The following is a 14,077-nucleotide window of genomic DNA, read 5'->3' as shown; positions in this document are numbered from 1 at the left end:
CTTATCGAATGAAAAGAATTCACGGGAAATTGGCCATACCTCTTTCAGTTTCTTGTTTATAATTTGGAGTTTAGTATGAAATCCATTATCACTGAACTAGTACATGTAACATTTATTTGTTTAGGGGCCAGCTGAAGGACTCATCCGGGTGCGGGAGTTTCTCGATTCATTGAAGACCCATTGGTGGCCTTCGGCTGTTGTCTGATCTATGGTCGGATTGTTGTCTCTTTGACACATTCCCCATTTCCATTCTCAGTTTTATTCTCTATTATAAACATAAGATCTAAACATGTTTAAAGACAAACATTCCACAACTAAACATATAAACAGACTGAGCATTGAAACTCAACATGTTAAAAGGCGAAATATTTTCCATCGAAACACGTGTATATTCTAAACACCTTTTTAAATGACACGTTAAGGCCGGTAGCACTAAAATTGCTATACATGGTTGGATTTAAAAAGTTTCATTTATTCACAAATGTGTAATATCTAGGAAAGTGTTAAGGGCTTAAACACAAATTTTTGAATGTACCTATCGGTATTTTATATGAACAAAATAATTTCAAAATCAATAGACCAAGTCAAACATTGCAACAAACTGCATCTGTTGACCAACAATAAGAAGTCTTTCGGTGCTTTCATCGTAATAAATAGATTTAGGCTCAACCAAATTATGTCGTGCCGTGTTAAGGGTCTGCATCTTTTGTCCATCTTTAGATAAACAAACAAGCGTGCCAGTATTCATTCCAACACAAAACACATTTCCATATTTATCAGCACATACATTTCTTGTATCTTGACCAGTCACAAAATGTCTGTTCCATAACTGGTTTCCATCAAAATCGTAACAGTGAATGGCGTCACTCATATATTCAGAAATCAGCATCCTGTTGCTATGACAATGGATAAATGTGATGCACGCATATGGTAATTCTAAATCTAACCTCTTAGCAATAACACCATTCAAATCGACAAACAGAAAACTTTGTGGTCTGGAGCAAACAATAATGTGCGTATCATAATAAGATATCGCGTTTAAATCTACATCCAATTGAAACGTTTTGATCAGCGAAATCCTTGAGCCCAGTTTCAGTATTTTGATTTTTCTGTTCTTGGGAAAATATAATGCAATGCGATAATCATCGACGAGGGCCGTACCGTATGGCTTTCCAAACTGTGTCATCTTCGTAAAACAGTTTCCACTTTCACTGAGTAATAAGATACCGCCATCATCTCCAAAGTCTGCTATTAGTATATTTCTATCAGGAAGGACAATGATACTAGAAATGTTTACATCCTCTCTTTCATAAACCTGATAACCGGAAAGACGTCTTTTTAGTTGCACTGAAGTGATATTTTTGGCCGATACTTTCGAAGAAATTTGTGCGTTTGTATTGACTTCTTTTAATAATGGAAACAGGTTGGTTCTTACAGCTACATTCCCTAGAATAGCCGTGTCTGAGACACTACTAAGTAAGTTAGCATTTGATGAAAAAAAAAATACTCTTTTCAATTTCATTCTTTCTTGTAAAAGAAGCGAATTAATTTCTTTACCTTCTTCTAGGAGATCCGTTTCTAGTTTCTTCATAGCCATGTATATATGAAAGTCGCTTGCATTTTTCTGAAGGTTCTCAAAATCAATCAATGCTTGGTTCAGTGCATCTCGTTTTCGTTGAAGTTTGCTTACAATATCTACAATACAAATTTTATGTTGATGTTGGATAGAGTCGACATCTGTGAGGATCTTTGTTTCCAAAATATCGAGTTTGTTCTCAATGCTCATGCGTACTTTTTTTAATTCCCTTTTGACATTGTCTTTATCCGTGTTGGTGCCGATGAAGTTGTCCGTTCCGTTTTTAATTAGTCCATCGATGTTTTGTAATCTATCTTTTAGACTCCTTTTGATATTTGAAAGAGATATCGATCCTTTGATGTTTTGAATAACTTTCCTTAGTGATGTCACGCCAGTGCAGTGGTTATGTTGAGTACTCACACAATGGACACAACATAAATTTCATGCGAAGACAGTACAATTCAAATTTTTCATTATGAAGGTCGCATTCCTTTAGCCAAGGTTTTGTAGGCTTTTATCAACATTATTTCATGATCCCTGGTAGACTTAATGGCAGAATGGTTACCATGACAACTTCTGTATAAACCCTCGTCACAAACAGAACACCAAACATCGGCTTCTTGTGTCACATGACGATACTCGCACGGTCCACATGATACCCACGAACGTGATGCCATTTCTTACCTACAAATCAGGGATAAAACACAAATTAGATTATTGCAAATACATGTTATTCATGCATTCATGATATATAGTTTACGTTTTTTGTTTTAGGGCCAGCTAAATCACGCCTCAGGGTGCGGGATTTTCTCGCTGCATTGAAGACACATTGGCGGCCTTCGGCTGTTATAGTTTTGATCTTTGGTCGGGTTGTTATTTCTTTGAAAACATTTAAAAGTCCTTAACTGAAGTTAATTCATAAAAGTATTCCCTTATGAAAAGAGAAGCTCTGCTGCAACCTTGCAGCAATCATTTTAATTCGCCAGTAGACTTGGAAGTTGTTCACCAGTGTTCGCTGCTAGCGGCTACCTTTCGGCAAAGAAATGTTAAAGTTTGCCGCAAGTTTGCCACGAGCTCTTTTTTGTCTTAAGATTGAAAGAACTTTATAAACACATTTTACAGAAGTCACCAAGTTTGCTGGAACTTCGCCGCAAACTTTATAGCCTGACTTTAACACTATATGTAGCTAATTTCCAATGCTGAGCATGCTCCATGAACTAAAACAAATGTCCTACTTCTTAAATTTGAAATAGGACGGAAGTTATGGTGTTGGTGTTTTCATTTAAGATGGAACTGGATCATTGCTATACATATAATAAATGTATGAGTTGTATGTGATTTAATTTCTTCCTGAAACAGGCCTTGCATCATTAGCATTTTTGATTTGCCAGAAGTTCATCACACACTATGTATTTTTAGACTTTGAAAGTTTTACCGGAAGTTCAACACAAAATGTTTGGGTCGCCAGAAGTTCGCCACAAACTATATAATAAAATTGAGAATGGAAATGGGGAATGTGTCAAAGAGACAACAACCCGACCAAATAAAAAACAACAGCAGAGGGTCACCAACAGGTCTTCAATGTAGCGAGAAATTCCCGCACCCGGAGGCGTCCTTCAGCTGGCCCCTAAACAAATATATACTAGTCCAGTGATAATGAACGCCATACTAATTTCCAAATTGTACACAAGAAACTAAAATTAAAATAATACAAGACTAACAAAGGACAGAGGCTCCTGACTTGGGACAGGCGCAAAAATGCGGCGGGGTTAAACATGTTTGTGAGATCTCAAAGCTATTAAACTAAATGCGGCAAGTCTGTCACAACCTTCATTTGCATGGTACAAAGTCGCTGTGAAGTTGCAGCAAACAATTTCCAGCTAACTTACCGGCCTATGTTTGCGGCAGATTCGTCAGAAGGCTGATCTTTCAGTAAGGGGTGGTATTTTAAATAATAATTTAGAAAAAAACTAGGCGTGAAATATCCCTTTTTACAAAAAGCTAGGCGTGAAATATCCCTTTTGGTAAAAAGCTACGCGTGAAATAACACTTTTCACAAAAAGCTACGCGTGAAATAGCCCTTTTTACAAAAAGCTAAGCGTGAAATAGCCCTTTTAACAACGAATATCCATGCCAATATAAGCGTCCGATTGTTTACCAAAATATAGTATAGTAAAGTTCTATTCAACTATCATTTATGTACCATTTACTAGTATTAAGACTGTCTGGTTAAAACAAATCTAAAATTTCAAACTTTGAACAAGAAAACAATTGTAAAGTTCTGCATACCAAATATCACTGATTCTCCGTTTAATGATGCCGTTAAATTTAGTCCTGCATGCCTGTTAAATCGATGTTAACATACAATAAAAAGCAGCACACGAAATGCATGAATGGATCGTTCTAAAATCACGGGTTCAAACAAATAATTCTCAAAATTACAAAACAAACCTGGTGCTTTTTCGTTACATATAAAGAAAAAGATGACGTAGTGAGTGACGTCATTTATAGTTCTTAGTATCGATGAGCCGGAGAACGCTATACCGGCGGTACGCGCAAAGAAGTATTGACGAAAGAAGGGCGTTTTTGACAAACACCGAAAGTTGGGTAGGAGTTGCATATAACAATGTCACGGACTCAAACTTTGAATCTATTTTGTTGGAAATCTGTGAGCTGGTGGTCTGACTATTTTTGCGATTGTCACATATGATTTTTAATTACGTAACACACTTATAAATAGGCCAGCAATTTGACAGTTATGTTATATCATACTATTCTTAACAAAATGCTGTTTATTTTTTTTTACAAAACTCTTTCCAGGTGTGATATGCAAATGCACATGTATGTAACTGTTTATATGCAGACCTGTATAGATAAACATGGACTTTTGAGTCAAATAATTTTAATGATAATTATTAATTGACGATGTTTATGGTCATACATTTCGGGCGCACTACTAGGGGACATTTTAGCGCTGACATTAGAGCCCATTTTATATTCACAAATTATATCAAAACGTGACAGTCATGGGACTCCATATATTTTCGCGAACATGGTGCACAGTCAGTGGCGGATCCAGCCATTTAAAAAAAAAGGGGGGGTCCCAACCCAGAGTAAAGGGGGGGGGGTCCCAACCCAGAGTAAAGGGGGGGGGTTCCAACTATATGCTCCCATTCAAATGCATTGATCGTCCAAAAAAAGGGGGGTTCCAACCCCCGGAAGGCCCCCCCCCCCCCTGGATCCGCCACTGAAAGTGTAATTGACATTATGATAGTGAACAGAAATGTACATATGAATAATAGTTTATAATTACAGTTTATAAAGTTTAGAAAAACAACTTTATATTGCTGTACTTACATTAACGTGGCATTAACAGAGAGAATCAGCTCTTAATTGATGTTTTAATAGTGTCTCCCTAAGAGACCCAATAACATGTATTCAAATTTTATTTATCTGCATGGTTCCTGCTGTGCTTTTTAACAACTTTTCTAAGTGTACAGTTTTGTGGGTGTTGCTGAACGGCGGAAACAGGATAAGGAACAGAAACGGAAATACATATAATTTTATTGGGATGGAATATGGAACAGAAAAAGAAAACAGAAACTAAGAATTTAAAGATGTATCTTCTTTTTGGTTTTCTATAATAGTCCGGCCGATCGGTGAAAAAATTGCTCAAATAATAAAGAAAGCGCCAATTTTTGCATGATGGTACATTTTTGTGTACTGAGCAATATTAGCTATGGATCCACCCTCAAAATTCAATATGGCGGCTTATTTCAAGATGGCTGCCGTACGTTCTAAAATATTTTCCAGTATTGCACAAACCACAGTGGATTTAATGCTGGAAGTACACAAATCAACATATTTGAATGACTTGGTGTACTTAGCAAGATTTTGTTTTGATATATCTTTGAAATAGAAAATGGCGGCTATTTTTAAATGGCTTTTAAAATGGCTTTTCGTTAAAAGCTGCATTATTTGTTGTCTTGGGTCACAAATAAAAGCTGTGATTTGGGATTGGTAATATTCAGTGTCTATCTTATTACTTGGGGCGCAATATTTTGAAATTTGAGATATTAAACTGTGAATTGAGAATAATTTAAACACATATCAGTGAAATGGCAGGAATTGAGGACATCAAGGACAAGAACAATGAAATGGCAGAAACTGAATCTCTTGTGGATATGGAGAAACCCGTGCACAACTGAAGACGCTTTAACAGAGGACAGCTCAGAAATGACTATTAAACAATTATACCAAGATGTTTAGCAGATAGAAAATCTAATGCTCAAAGTACAGCTGCGATTTACCGCAATATAAAACATGTGTTGGTCACAACAATAACAATTACAATAACACGTAACATATTGATTAACATTTTGAATTTCACTATTTTGTTTTGTATATGCAGCCATATTAGCAATGTATATGTTATAGAAATAACCAAATTATTTTTTTTTACATTTTAAAATTGATAACAAATTCAGGAACATGAAGTCCATTCTTAAAGAATCATTACTTTGATTTCCGAAATGATATAGAACACATTTAGGACAATCTTAATATTTATACCGTTTTTCCGCCATCTTGAAAATGGCAGCCATATTGGATTTTTCAGAGTGGGTCCATAGCTGAAATCAAAGGGTATATAACCAAGAACTACTATGCAAAGTTTCATGCTTTCATCATCAAGTGAGCAATTCTACTCTATATCTGCACCAATCGGCCGGACTATAAACAAAGGCATGTTTTAAATAGTATCTTACATGTTCATAAGAAAAAAAAACAGAGGAATTCTTTTAAGAAAAAAGTTTGATAGCCTAACGTATTGAAATAATTGGCATTATACTATGTTTTATAATTATTAAATAAGGGCATGCATAATTCACCAGAAAGAAAAACAGAGGAATACACACAGTTACGAAAAAGTTTTAAAGCCTAAAGTATTGAAAGTATTGGCATGAAACTATATATATAAAATATTTGATAAAGGCATTCATTATTTAATCATGTTAATTACGTAAACCACTTGCAATTATTCTATTGGTTCATTTATTTTTTATTATACTCTTGAACAACGTCGTTTGTAAACACGATGTATTACACTTACATATGTTTGTCTTTCCAGATTTTCAAAAACAAATAAAAATAAATAGGAGAGATTTTGGAAAAACGCCAATAAGACAGTAACCCTACAACGTAAAGTTATTCTACACACGGTCTACAAAACATGACCAAGCGTACCCCCTTCATTCGGTAAAGTAAAAGTATCATTTGGCATAATAATGATCATAAGTTGTCTCATTTGTATCTTTTCTCGAACCTTAGTGCGGTTATCTATTATAGCTAATTTCTTTAATTTGCCTTTTTGTGTTACATTTTTTTTTATTCGGGCGTCACTTACGAGTCTTTTTTGGAATAACTGGCGTAGCTAGGCAATTTACGAGCCTGATTGTAGCAACAAACACAACGTCAAGCCGGTCACTTACAGAACACGTGTACCGGTTCCATCGGGAAAAGCCCCAAGAAAAATCACTTGATATCAAGAAAGTTATATCATCTTTAAATCCTTAATTACAACGTACTTTGGAGACGTATTTGTTTATTTCTTATCTTTAATGTATTCATTTGTTGATTTTGAATCTAATGGTCCACGGTTTTAGAGAAAACAGTTCTAACCATTTACTGTGAAACATGTATTCCTTGATTGAGATATTCATTTTTTTTACACGTGAATCTCTACTGTTATTTTTCCTTTTTTGACTGTGACGGTTTTGATATATCCAAACTCGTTTTCTACGACCGTGCACGTGTATGTAGTGTCGTTTTGGTTTTCAATGATGGTCAGTAAACTGTAATGGATAACAGTAAATTATTATGTAAACGACTTCATTACCGTAAATTACTAAAATGAACTCAACGTAATTCTTCCATAGATACAAAGATTGCCAATTGGTTTTAGTTTGACTGTACTTGTAGAAAATTTACAAATGCAAATCATCCCACGTGGATGTTGCATGGTTAACCGAGTCCGTTAAATATGATACCTATATTTTGGCATTGTTTTTCTCTGAATGATAATGACGTCTTTTTGCACTAAAGCCATTGGATGTTGGATGTGTATTGATTGATTGAATGTTGGTTAGATGCTTAACGTCCAGAGGCAAATATTGCATGCATGTTCAAGACGAAATCAATTTTACAATTAATACAAAAGGTAGGTTCTGTAATAGAAGCCATCCAGATGAAGGTAAGGGACATTTATACTGCCACTGGAAAAATGGAGTTAATACACAAATGTACATGTAGCATGTAAATGCAGACATTTTGCCTGGCAACAGACCACATACGGACCCTCTGCTTATATAATGGTTTCTCAACATGCACAGAGCGTGGCACTCTCTCTACACGAGACATAGGATTAAACGTCCCTATTCTGGTCGGAGATCGTACTTATATATCCTTTACAGGCAAATGGACGCACCAGTTAACGGAAAGGATTTTACTGTGTCGGACGGAAGACGAGATTTATTCTTAGATACAGGTACATGCTTTTTTATAGAGTGATATGGGCTTTGAGATATCTACCAATAACTGCGAGTAGTCTCAGGATGTACTTTGTTTCTTTTCTGTTTTTGTATTTTTTTTTTTGTAGTCAATGATTTGTATTGATCTTTTTCTCTGTCTAACGTTGAACTGTTACACCACTGTCCTAGGTTGAGAGGGCGGAAAGGGTAAAGGGAGACAGGGAGAGTGGGGGTGTGAGAAAGGAGAGAAGGGGCGGGAGAAAGGAGAGAGGGGGCGGGAGAAAGGAGAGAAGGGGCAGGAGAAAGGAGAAAAGGAGTAAAAAAGGAGACACAATGTATATTTAAATTATTAAAATTTAGCAGGAAAACAATTATTTAATACATGAGTTAAGCAAAAGATTAAAGAAAGTGCTAATAAAAAGTAAAATAACCTAAAAAAAAACGACTCTAAGGAAATTAAAAAACGGAAAGTCCGAAATTAAACGGCAAAATCAAACAAATGTAAAACAACTGTTATATTCCGAATCGTTCAGGTATTTTCTTATGTAGAAAATGGTGAATTGAACCGGGTTTTATGGCTAGCCGAACCTCAGGCTCACCGTGGGACAGTCGCAGAAAATTCACCAAAATGGCATTGTAACAAAAAAATATTCCGAACGTCGTCACTAATTCATTACGATCTCTTATATATGGAGAAAGACTAAAAACTATCAATTTCCTGGATTTTATTGTGAGCCCGTGTGCATGTATAGAGACCGTGACTTGTCACCAGCCTTTTAGATAAAGTGCTTCAAAGTTGACCGATATGCATATGATTTGGCACAAAAAGGATGACATATACTTAATATAGAGTAACATATTTTTTTACTGAGAGGTATTGAAAAATATGTAACGGGATCTGAATGGTGTTTGTTATTTTGTTTTCATTTAACCTGTCTGGTTTTCGTAAATTTCCTATTATAAATGCTGAGTTCACACGTAATTCGAATTCGATTCACATCAACTTTAGTTTTATTTCCAACTAACAAGGTACACATTCATCTTCAAAAAGTCGATTGAGTGAACAGTGGTTTTTAAATACAATATGAATTGATTGATTTGAGGTTGAAAAATGTCCGGTGGCAAATATTTCAGGCATGTTCAGGACAATACATTACAATTTGAAATTACTATGATGTGTCTAATGCAGCCATCAAAAAGGGTACTAATAAAACATCCAGTCAGATGTAAAAGTGAAAGATAAAATAATACATGTTTTAATATAGTAAATTCTCTTTATGATATAAACGTTTGGGTAGTGTGCAAAGTTGCGAACAACATTGTCATTCGTGAAAAATGATATAATAAAAAAATCTGAGAACATACATGCATCCTCTATAAGCTAAACACTCGATGCATTATAAAAGTTCCACCTTGAAATTGTACACTGTAGATGGAGGAAGTCGGACTCTGCGTGCCTTTATATATTTTCAAAATACTAAATTTAAAAAAAAGTCTTGACTGAATATGCGGACTTTTGGTATATATATTTATACTAAAGTTGACATAAAAAAATATAGCACTCCGAAATAAGTTGTATAAACCCTTAGCTACATCCTTTATACCGATTAAGTGAGGGACAGGCGGCCAAATGGACACGGGTAAAACAGAATGATAGCGTCATTTTGTCGAGGGAACAAAATATATAATAAGCGTTTATGATTGTATTTGTGTTCTATTTTTCAAAGCATTAGGTGACAACATTTATTTTGGAATATAGTTCGGAAATCATCAATTGTACATCATGTCAACCTCAACAACAAAACACCCATCCCTGTACACCCAAGTGTATATTAACATGAACCAAAATGATGTTAAATTTTTTTTTTTCAGTTGGATTCTGCATTTGAAGAAATATAGGCAAACAATCATATCTCTTTAATTTTTTTTCACGTTCAGAGCACTTTTCTGGGCTACCTTCATCAAAGCACCGATAATTCATTTATTGTTGGCCAATGGGTTTTATTAAATGAATCGTTGGATTGTAAATTTCAAGAAATGATTTGTTTTGAAATACGGAATTGAGTGAAAAAATATGTAACGGGGTTTGAATGATCTAATTTTATTTCGTCCCTACAGGTGTGCATTAATTAAGTGTTGACATCCCAAAATGACAAGCCTTTGTTGACTTTTTCCTCATTTCGATGTTGCTGTTCTGTGTAAACTGCGCTTATACGATTACAGTATTAGCAATCTATTTCTTACAAGCTTCCGGAACCATATTGTCTGTACAGTCCAATAATATTTAAAAAAAAATGCTTACACTTGGAACATACAGATAAAGTTGTGCGCCAAAATAGCTTTAATTCTAAAAATCATTTTTCTGCCTGATTTTCAACGACTGCTAGTACTATGTATTTTCGATAAATTATATCTGTATTATTTTCCAAAAGAATTTTCTTTTTCTTTTTTGCAAGCAGCGTTTTTCGGCAACTATTTTAAACGAATTGGTTTCTTAACGAAATTGCACTAATTGTGTTACAAAAATTTCCCGTATTTTAACACATTATCCTGCCTTTCTATAGTTTGGATTTATACTTAAAAAAAAATCATCGGGGAATTGTGTGATGCATCAGAGTTACAAATTCAACGCAAACAGACAGCTTCACAGTCAGTGAAAAAGTAATAGAGGTTCTTGAAGCAGAAGAAACAACACTTCTATCTTGTGAGAGGACAAGACGTGGACAAACCATAAAAACAAGACATTTGATCGATTTCTTTAAAAATTAGCATCCTGTAGACTATTTTTTCATGATGCAGGGTGGGAGACAAGAGAAAGGGGTTGGGAGAAAGGAGAGGAGGGGCGGGAGAAAGGAGAAGAGGGGCGGGAGAAAGGAGAAGAGGGCGGGAGAAAGGAGAGAAGGGGTGGGAGAAAGGAGAAAGGTACCCCCTTTCCGCCCCCTCTAGGTTATGGGTTGGTTTAGCGCCAGAAAACATGTTCAGATCAGCCACATTCTGTATGTTTGTGCCTATTCAAGATCTTGCAATTCAGTTACAAGCGTTTGTTGCTGTATATCCTGTTTGTTTTTCTGTTTAATTGTTTTGTAAATAAATTACGCCATTAGTTTTTTTGTTTGTAATATTTTACAAATTCAAAAGTTTTTTTAAAATTTTTTTCTTCTTATCCAAATGCTTCGCCATAAAAAAAACCCAAGAGTGATTACAACTAAAAAAAATGCATGACAAAACTTTTTATCCTAGCCCTACATAAAGATCAAACGGTAGGTAAGCTTCCTTAATAGTTGGTGTACTGTTGAAGCCTATGTGTTACCCTCTATTGTCTTCCGTATTTTCTGTCGATGCATTGCTGTCTCATTGTTGCTTATCCGAACCCTTCATCATTCATATAACTTTGCATATTTATTTTTAAATGTATATTGCGCGAAAATAAAACAACATTTTAGAATAAACTATTTATTTTAAAATATAGATGTAAGTTCTATTTAGAGCATACGACACAGGTCATTTCCCGGCCATCAACATACGGAGGACATGGAAGCACTCCATTACCAATGATTACATTTGGCGGCAACAGCGTATAAAATACTTTTGTCGGTCCAGTTGGAAGTTTTCTTCAATCTCTCAGAATCGGCATCGACACAGATATATTCCGTTGCAGACTTATGGTCAGGCCATCCTGACATTAAGTACCCTGTATATTCTTTATTCCAATCCCCAATACAATCTTTACGGCCAGGTATCATAAGTGTTGATGACCCAATCTTGGTATGACAGACAGCACATGGAAAACGGTACATGTCATATTTGCTTTTGTCAAACAATGAGTTTTTTATGTTGATATCGTAGATGTTGAAAACGGCTGCTCCGACAAAAGGATTATTGTTAACTTTCGCATCGTAAACTCCCCATTGTGGTTCTTTGGGTAGACACAGGTGGGTGACTGCTGATCCTTCTCTTGTGTGAGATGACCCACCGGTGTATCCTGTAGAGGTTTAAAATACTGATAATTGGATATAAAAATAAAATGCATACGCAGATGCATGCAAATGAGATAAGGGAATATTTTTTTTAAGAACACATAACATTCCTTTTAAAAAAAACCGAAGGAGATGCCGATAAGACAACTATCCAACAGACTTAATAAATCAAGTTAGTGTAAATCATTGACAAAAGCTAAAAAGAAAAAAAATAACAAAAAAATGTTTAAAGATAAAGGTGTGAAATTCTGTGCGACCCTGATCACACTAATATTACTTATAGAATACTGTGCATCCCGATTATTGATCACGAATAGATGTTTCTTATGTACAAGCTTCATAAAGGATACAGCAATCATTGTTAACCATTCATTTAAAGTTTCCTGACTGGAGACATGTATATTATGTGACCATGTTTATATAAGAAATAGGATATGCGATATCATTCCAAATAAGACATCCATTCACCGGATAACACACGACGTAGCTGAAAGCAACACTGTTGTGAACGCTTGCTCAACCTTACCCTACCTTGAAAATAATGGATAGTGCAACACAAAACAAACGGTTATACTTATGGTTTTATGTACATATGATAAGGTTAACATACCACCGTAAATGAGCTCTGAATTTCTACTAGTGCATGTGGATCTTCCCCATTGTATATAGTTCGAACCACCAGCAGATTTTCCTGTAATAAATTAAAGACTTTCAATAGAATATAAAATTGAGAAAGGAAATGGGAAATGTGTAAAAAAAAATCAATATGTTAACGCAAATACGTCGATATCTAGAATCATGTTAAAACGCATATGAGATTATCGTTGATCAAGAAAATGATTACTAGTATTTTAGATTGCACTAAATTTACGGAGCAGTAAAAAGTACAACCAAACGACCAACCAGATAACTATTTTGAGTTGTATTTTTAAAGGCGGTTTAAACGGCTACTTCAAAGTTTTTTTTAATAGTTTTAGCCTCATGAACATCTTTTCCTGCATTCGTTTCTGTCCATTTAAACGATAAAACGATTAACCTACTTTCATCATTTTGATTATTTGTCTCCAGTTTCAAACTTTTCAGTCCTGCCCAGATAACCTGAAACATCATCGAATCAATCTTATCAGTGCATGCTGAATTTGTTTTACATACTGCTGTTTTGGGTTGTTCTAGCATCAGCATAAACACAACGAATACACGTACAGATATCATAGTCATCGATGAAACATTACCACTTCACATGCTTAAGCTGTATATAAACTGATATATGATTAAACCCGACCCGATAAGTTTGTTTATTGAGTAACATATTGCATACGATATTTAATACATGTATGTTTAACAATAGCATGATAGGATGTTGTCGAGTTCAATATCGTGATACAATGATCAAATGTCTTTCTCGGAAAAAAATTAATTCAAAATTTGTCAAAACCATGAAATCAATTTGTTCTTACTCGATACATGTACCAACGGAAGTAAATGGTTCTATGGTTTCTCATTCAACATGAAATAACAGTGCATTTTTATACCTTTTAGTTGAATTTATTTACATCCATCTCTAGAAATAATTTAGTCTCGCGTAGAACGACATATTAGTAATAAAACGTACAAACGTAAGCGCTGTAAGGTTAGATTTTAATCAGATTGAATAAGAGGGTATACAATCAGATATTTACAACAGATGAGTACCTTCTTTTATTTCAAATGATTTACAGCGCATATTACCATAACGGTATATCTAATTTGCAAATAATAAGCATTGACATGCAGTGTTCGATGTACAAATAAAGGGCATCAGTTGTATACCACTGTTCAAAAGGCAAAAATCGATTGAGAGAAGACAAATCCGCGATAAAACTAAAACCGAGGGGAACACATCAACTATAAGAAGAAATCAACGAAACAACGGAAACACTTAAGTGCAACAAAAAACAAACGACAATGTAACACACAGAAACAAACTATAAGGTAACAACTGCCACTTTCTGACTTGG

At 34.9% G+C, this 14,077-nt stretch overlaps 2 protein-coding genes across 2 annotated transcripts; both read right to left on the bottom strand.

Moving 5' to 3' along the window:
* Window positions 1-571: 571 nt before the first annotated feature.
* LOC139490224 (uncharacterized) lies at window positions 572-1,786 on the bottom strand. The gene has a single exon (XM_071277073.1). It carries the CDS (start codon window positions 1,784-1,786, stop codon window positions 572-574), a length of 1,215 nt encoding a protein of 404 aa, XP_071133174.1.
* Window positions 1,787-11,540: 9,754 nt separating this feature from the next.
* Window positions 11,541-13,341, bottom strand: LOC139490465 (uncharacterized). Its single transcript, XM_071277244.1, has 3 exons — window positions 13,121-13,341; window positions 12,691-12,771; window positions 11,541-12,085 (listed from the first exon to the last, which is right to left on the bottom strand). The coding sequence occupies exons 1-3, from the start codon at window positions 13,296-13,298 to the stop codon at window positions 11,649-11,651; spliced, it is 696 nt and encodes a 231-aa protein (XP_071133345.1). The 5' UTR covers window positions 13,299-13,341; the 3' UTR covers window positions 11,541-11,648.
* Between the last annotated feature and the right edge of the window lie 736 nt (window positions 13,342-14,077).

Source organism: Mytilus edulis, chromosome 9 (genome assembly GCF_963676685.1).
Source record: "Mytilus edulis chromosome 9, xbMytEdul2.2, whole genome shotgun sequence".
Taxonomy (NCBI): domain Eukaryota; kingdom Metazoa; phylum Mollusca; class Bivalvia; order Mytilida; family Mytilidae; genus Mytilus; species Mytilus edulis.
This window is presented reverse-complemented; position numbering and strand designations above follow the sequence as displayed.

Coding starts and splice junctions, on each gene's coding strand:
- LOC139490465 (XM_071277244.1), bottom strand. CDS start 13,298: ATGACTATGATATCTGTACGTGTATTCGTTGTGTTTATGCTGATGCTA. Junction 12,772..13,120: donor AAATAATCAAAATGATGAAA/GTAGGTTAATCG, acceptor AATTTATTACAG/GAAAATCTGCTGGTGGTTCG. Junction 12,086..12,690: donor TTCAGAGCTCATTTACGGTG/GTATGTTAACCT, acceptor AAACCTCTACAG/GATACACCGGTGGGTCATCT.
- LOC139490224 (XM_071277073.1), bottom strand. CDS start 1,786: ATGAGCATTGAGAACAAACTCGATATTTTGGAAACAAAGATCCTCACA.